Source organism: Gasterosteus aculeatus, chromosome 4 (assembly GCF_964276395.1).
Source record: "Gasterosteus aculeatus chromosome 4, fGasAcu3.hap1.1, whole genome shotgun sequence".
In the NCBI taxonomy this organism is placed as follows: domain Eukaryota; kingdom Metazoa; phylum Chordata; class Actinopteri; order Perciformes; family Gasterosteidae; genus Gasterosteus; species Gasterosteus aculeatus.
Window position 1 is genome coordinate 252,501 of NC_135691.1, and position 7,010 is coordinate 259,510.

At 44.2% G+C, this 7,010-nt stretch overlaps 1 protein-coding gene across 1 annotated transcript; it reads right to left on the reverse strand.

Moving 5' to 3' along the window:
* Nucleotides 1-1,373: 1,373 nt before the first annotated feature.
* Nucleotides 1,374-5,597, reverse strand: thoc3 (THO complex 3). The gene is made up of 6 exons (XM_040175056.2): nt 5,321-5,597; nt 3,743-3,899; nt 3,466-3,670; nt 2,401-2,562; nt 2,077-2,177; nt 1,374-1,682 (listed from the first exon to the last, which is right to left on the reverse strand). Exons 1-6 carry the CDS (start codon nt 5,498-5,500, stop codon nt 1,519-1,521), a joined length of 969 nt encoding a protein of 322 aa, XP_040030990.1. The 5' UTR covers nt 5,501-5,597; the 3' UTR covers nt 1,374-1,518.
* Nucleotides 5,598-7,010: the final 1,413 nt, after the last annotated feature.

The following is a 7,010-nucleotide window of genomic DNA, read 5'->3' on the forward strand; positions in this document are numbered from 1 at the left end:
TGCGGTGTTTTAATGCTAAAGATTCAGAGGTTCTGGTTCCCATTAAAAGCCACAAATAAGCATCAATAAGGTGATTGGCCCCCACGGACGTCACGTGGTCAGGTGGACATGAATTAATGCGAGAGAAACCAGCTCATTATTAATAATAAAACACTGGAGGTGCGTTCAGGTGTCACCTGATGTCACCTGAAGTCACGCTAATGCACTCATTGTTAAAGAGTCATCAGCAGCCTCATTTGTCTCTGAGCAAACACACACACACACACACTGATCAAACACACAGGCAGATGCTGCTGGAGGCACGGCAACATCACACAAACACACACAAACAGCACTTTGCTGCACCGCTCAGCTCCTCCTCCAGCGTTCAGGAGGAACATCTGAGCAGGAAAGAGATGCTGAAGCTGTGAGTGAGTGTACATGTGCATGAGAGGCCTCTCTCCAGCTCGTCCAATGCCAGTGACCCCCCCCCCCCGCTGGGGGTCTGACTCGGGTCGCCCCCCCTGCTGGGGGTCTGACTCGGGTCGCCTGGTCAGTGGTTGAGTGGTGTAAATATGAAGGAACAGCACTTTGCAGTCACGTCGCCATGACAACGTCTAAACTATGATTTAATACTTTTCACTGATTTCAACGTCTCAGGATCTTTACTCATAAGACAACATTTTAAATGTTTCATCAAAAATACCTTGAATGACAAACATTTAATGAACAAATGAACAACATGGATTGATCTTTTCATTTTTCAAATGGGTACATTTTGTGTCATCAAGCAGCAGCTGATGGAACAGAGACATTTGATCCATGTGCTGTTTGTTCAGGAGCAGCAGATGTTCAGCTCAGGGAGAAGCGGTGGACAAACACACTAAATACTGAACCAATGAGCTGAATGATGAACACCTGAGAGGAAGCAGGTGAAGAATGTTTTAATGATACTAAACTCAATGTGTGGAACTACTGGAAGAAGATTCTGGAATATAAAGGAAGGATTAAAAGACAACTAAGATAAAATCATATGAGCTGTAGAGAAAGTAGATGAAGAGCAGGATTCATTGGTCAGATCCTCTCACTATGCAGACAAATATCCTCAATTAAAGCATGACGTCCACCGGAATTGTCCGGTTGGAACAGCTCGAATTGCCCCAAACCGATCAAACCGATCAAACCGATCAAACCGATCAAACCGATCACTTGTGGGATTTCTGGGGAGCTAAACAGTCGCGCAAAATCTAACCGTTCCTGTGAGTGGGCAGTGATACGGAACGCTCGGGTCAATGTGAACAGGTGCTTTACGTTATCGCCCAATAATGTGCCCCCATGACTCACTCTCGACCAATCAGAACGCTGGATTAACAAAGATCACAAGTCAGAGCGTATTAATAAAGAGACCCATTTTAATATCAAAACAATCATCTATCTTACACAAAAACAGTATATTACAGCAGTGGGAGTTGTGTGTTTTTATCTGGGTATAAGAGGACCTCCTCCTCCTCCTCCTCCTCCTCCTCCTCCTCGTGTGGTTCAGGAGTCGTTGGGGAGGCCAAACAGCTTCACTGTGCCGGCCTCGCGGTTGTTGTCGTACTTTCCCTCCTTGTCGTCGCAGGCGTAGGCCAGCAGAGGCCTCTTGGGGTGCCAGGCCACCGTGAAGGTGGGCGAGTCGCACTGCACCTCCCACAGCTTCTCTCCTGCAGGAGGCGCACAGACACGCGGTCACGAGGTTTCACAGGTTACGGCAGCGGTTCTCAAACTTCAGCCCCCCCCCCTCCTACAAATAATAAAATATTTCCACATTTAACAGGTTTTTCAATCCCCTTTTTATTAGAGGGGTTAAAGTTCACGGAGTTTTATTCTAGAAAAAAACTTTCTTAATGAGTCTCAAATGAGAGAAGAGAAAAAAGTCGCTTCCATTTTTAAATAGTGTATCAGACTTTGAAAAAGATAGTAAGCACCATAAAATAAACGTCCATCTGACCCTGTAAAGACCTAAAGACCTTCTCTCTCTCTCATGGTCAGTGTGGACATCCATTAAAAACGAGGTAAATGAACACAGAGACACGAAGGTCTCCGTCCCTCACTGACCCGTCTCCACCTCGGCGATGTCAATGAAGTGGTCCTCCGAGGCCGAGGCCAGCATCTTCCCATCGTGGCTGAAGCTCAGCGTCCTCACCGGCCAGTCCAGCCTGCAGAAGAGTCAACGGTGATGTCATGAGTACAAGAAGGGGGAGGAGTCAGTATTTCACTACGAGTACAGCTAAACATTTCAGGTAACTACACGTCAATACGTGAACACCAACTGAATGTTTTCCAACTAAAGCATCTTTCATCTTCTCAGAAAAACATTTTTAGCTACTCAAACAGAATGACATTCGATAGGAGGGTTGAACTGTGAACCGGGACACAAACCTGGAGAAGCAGCGGACGCACACCAGCTCCTCCACGTTCCACAGGCTGACCAGCGCGTCTGCGCTTCCTGTTGCAAAGTACTTCCCCGTCGGGTCGAACTTGATGCAGATGCAGTTAGACGGGTGAGCGTTGATGGACTGGATGGGCTTCAGCTCCGGGTAGCTGGAGACACGACACACAACACGACGCTGATGACGTAATGACCTCAGGCATGAGGGCGCTTACCATTTCTGCATGTCAGAGATTTCCACAACAATTACTGAGCAGAAACATTTTAAAGGTTGAGGAGGAAACGGATGGCTGACCGGTGACGGTTTCCATGGAGACAAAGGGGTCCTACCAGTGCGTGTTAGAATGAATACATGGAAGAACGAGGCAACCCTATCCCAGGATGACTTATTGACTCCTTGGAAGAACTGGACATTCTCCTGTCCAACTTCCCTGAAGATGTCCCTCCGCTCGTCCTCCTCCGTGACTTCAACATCCAGACAGAGACGTCATCTGACCTCTGACCTCTGACACCTACTTTCTTCTTTGGCTCTGTCACTCAGTCCCTCTCCTCCTACTCACAAAGCCGGCAATCACCTCGACTACATCTTCACTAGAAGCTGCTCCACCACCAACCTGTATGGGGTCCAGCTCACATCCAGGACCTGGTCCAACCCGACATCCTGACCTCTGACCTCTCCGCTCTGCATGTGATAAACTGCTTGTTCCTCCTCACTGAGAGCAAAACACTCGACTAGATCTCCACTCTCTGCTGTCCTGCTCCTAAATGGTGGAAGGAGGTCTCTGAAGACATCAGGACCACAGAGAGCCTTCACATCTTCAGACTAAAGACACACCTCTTCAGACTCTACCTCCACTAACACACTAACTAACTGTAGCACTTACATTGGACTTATAATGGTTCTTATCTACAGCGAGTTGTACATCGGCTTTCTTGTTTCTTGTTCTTCTGAGTTTGTGTCCCTATGGTTGAAATGTTCTTATTGTAAGTCGCTTTGGATAAAAGCGTCAGATAAGTGATGTAATGTGATGAATACAGCAAAGAAGTGGTCCTACCTGAGCACATTGATGCAGCCGTTGCCATTGGTGAGGAAGAACATGTCATTGTCGTTGTTCCAGGAGATCTCGTTCACCTCAAACTTGAACTGCTCCTCAGCTCTGGATCGGTGCGTCTTGGCGTCGATGAAGGTCACCACGTCGTCCTTGTTGCCCACAGCGATGGTCTGCCCGTCGGGGCTCCAGCAGATGTTGATGTTCTCCCCTGAAAGCAGAGGACAGATGATGACCGACAGCTGTTTGCGGGTGCTCTCCCTCCAGAAGGGGCGGGACCCACCTTTGGTGTTGACGGTGGCGATGCATTTGGTGGTGCGGACGTCCCATATGCGGATGGTCTTGTCCCCGGAAGCCGTGACAAAGAGGTCCGGGTTGGTGGGATGCCAGCAGAGCTGATCCACGCTGTCACTGTGGCCTCTGTAGTTGTTCTCCTTCACCTGAAGAACAGAGCTGCCATCAGTAAGCTGCTTGTTACACTAACAGAATGCTGGGTAAACGTGTAAACGTGCTTATTTCAGGACGAGGTAGTGTGAAGTGTGCACATATATTCCTCATTAGGAAAACACTGAATTCTGGAGGATTATTCGTTTCTTAAAAGAACCACATTAGAGGGCTACTGCACGAAACCAGTATATGGGATTAATCCGGGATATAAATGATCCTGGATGAATTTAGCTTTGACTTGGTTGCACGAAAGCAGGTTGAATTAAAGCCACCCAAGTAGCCGTGCTGATTTATTCTCTGCAGCTAGCCTCTTCATTTCTGCATCAGTAAATCTGGGATCGATACCGTGGTCTATTAAAGAAAGGCGTGGTCGCACACCTGGATTGACTTAGCTCCTCCTTCTCGGCAAACCGATGCAACCGATTAAGATCACACACAGTCAAGCTGCGCCTTTTCACTTGTCCTGGATTTCTTTATTCTACTTTTGTGCAATAGCCCGCAGGACACGTGAAGAAACGAACAATGTGGAACGCTGAACAAACCCTTTCATAACCGGCACGTGTCCACAACAAGATGGCGTCAGAAAAAAAGAAAAGGCTCCTTTAAACACCAATACACTTATGTGTTCACAGTGTGATGCACGCAACCACACTGTCAAGTCACACTGTCTGTAAAGTTGTGAAATAACATGTCACTGTCGTCGGAACCATGGAGATTATATATATATACACATACATATATATACACACATACACATACACACATATATATATATATATATATATATATATATATATATATACACACATTTAAAGGCTAGATGTCTTGTCCGCGTTGCCGGCCAACGGAATCGAACGTCCGCACATGGCGGCCATCTTGGCACAGGCAGCTCGCTCAGCCATAACGTTGTGTTGGTAGTGGTACGTCTACTTTTAAAATAACCATAACTCAATTTCCAACCGATTTTTAAAGTTAGGTATGTTAGTTTTTATAAATGTCATATACATCAAGAAATGCTGCACGTTGAAATCCCCACCCTGTACAGACATGTATTTATGACACTGCACTTATGAATAATTATAACCATGGGTTTTCATACGAAAATTATATTAAACAGAATATTATTTATAAGTACGCAATATCATAACTACATCTCTGACGTTTATAACAAACCAAACAGTTTGACAATTGGTTGAAAATTGAGCTAGTAGTTATTATTTAAAAGTACAAGTACCACTGACAATACAATGTTGTCGGTGAGCGAGTTGCCTGCGGCAAGATGGCCGCCATGTGCGGACGTTCTACACTCCGCCGTAAGACATCTAGCCTTTATATATATATATGGTCTGAACAACAGCTAGTTCCCCGAGACAAGGCTAACGTTTGCGTGCTAGCAGGACGCGCTCGTACTCACCAGGCGGTCCTTCTCGAGGACAAACACGCTCGCGGTCTTATCAAAAGAACCGGAAGCGAGCCTCCTGCCGTCGCAGCTCCACGCCACGGAGTGCACCTTGGCCGTGTGCGCCGGGAACTCCCGGCTCTTGTTGTTGCTCCTAAAGCTCTCTTGCATCTCCTGGTAATACCGCGACGCCATCTTGCTCTGCGCTGCTTCTTCTTTGCCTTCGTTTGTTGAGGTTTGTGGGCGGAGGCTGAAATGGCGCCACCAGCTGGTGGGGAGTGTTGTTTACACCACCCAAGTAAATAACAAACATTCAAATAAAAATACATTTTAAACTATATAAATGAACGCCTTACATTGTTTGGGTACAGATAAAAGATCTTTAACAAATCTTTATTCATTATTATATAATCTTGTTATTTTTAAATAGTTGAATCTTAGCATTCTTATTTATTTGTTTATTCTTTGCATTGTAGTTATAAGACAATTGCAAAGTATTGACCCCAACATTTTACTCCATCATTCTGTCTTTTTATTTATTGAAAAAAATAAGAACTTCTTCTATTTTCGAGACCTACATTTCTTGGTTGATTTTCTTCTAAATTTTACACAATATCTTTTTGATTATGGTGTTTCTTTTTTCTTTAAGCACCAAAACTATTAAACTAGTTGACTTCATCAGTCAGTAAAGCTCCTCCTAAATATTGTGTTGTTAAATGGTAAATGGTCAAAGGTGTTTATTACCTTTGTTGTGTGAATACTTAATTATGCTTGTTGGGATCTAGTTATTTTGTCTGTAACACGATAGACTAAAAAGGTTTCACTGAAAGAAAAAAAGAGAAATCGTCAAAATGTTCTTGAAATTCTTTTTTGGGTTTGTGACAAGAGAAAAACCTCAATAACTATCACCATAAATATTAAATATCTATTTTTTATTTAACTTAACTTTAACTTTTAGGTCCTACAAACTTCAGATATTTATCGTCAAAGAAAGACACAGTTTTCTTTCACCCATTTATTTCCAGTGATGCTAAAATGAAAATCCATCTATTTTTAAAATCCCAAACATACCAAATAAATATCGTACTTAAATATAACTCATAACCAAAATTTCAGCTGATCTTCAGCTGGTATGAAAAACAAAAATGTGCCTTTATGTAATTGCATAATGTTTAACATAGTCCTAATTTTGATCATATATATATATGTATGTATGTATATATATACATGCATACATATATATATGTATGCAGAGAACCCATGCATATATATGCATGGGTTCTCTGCGGTACTCCGGCTTCCTCCCACAGTCCAAAGACATGCTCTGGGGATCAGGTTTATCGGTGACTCTAAATCACGTGTAGGTGTGTGAATGGTTGTTTGTCTCCGTGTAGCCCTGCGATTGGCTGGCGACCGGTCCAGGGTGGACCCCGTCTATCGCTCAAAGTTGCTGGGATTGACTCCAACCCCCCGAAACCCTGGATAAGTGGCTTTGAAGATAGATGGATGGATATACCCTACAAAATAAAAGCTCAATGAATGCACTGTGAGATCAGAAAAGGGAGCACAGTGCAGGAAGACACCAGTGGAGAGAAACGTATCTTCAGTATCATCAGGATTCACCGGTAGACGGAGAACACGAGCACCACGTTCCTCCTAAAGATCTACTTTATTTTAAAAGAGACTTCTCGTTCCTGAGAACGTT

Excerpts from the sequence above, each read along its gene's own strand:
- thoc3 (XM_040175056.2), bottom strand. The coding sequence starts at position 5,500 with ATGGCGTCGCGGTATTACCAGGAGATGCAAGAGAGCTTTAGGAGCAAC. Across the intron at positions 3,900-5,320 it reads TCCTCGAGAAGGACCGCCTG|GTGAAGGAGAACAACTACAG; the intron begins GTGAGTACGAGC and ends TCTGTTCTTCAG. Across the intron at positions 1,683-2,076 it reads CATCGCCGAGGTGGAGACGG|GAGAGAAGCTGTGGGAGGTG; the intron begins GTCAGTGAGGGA and ends CGCCTCCTGCAG.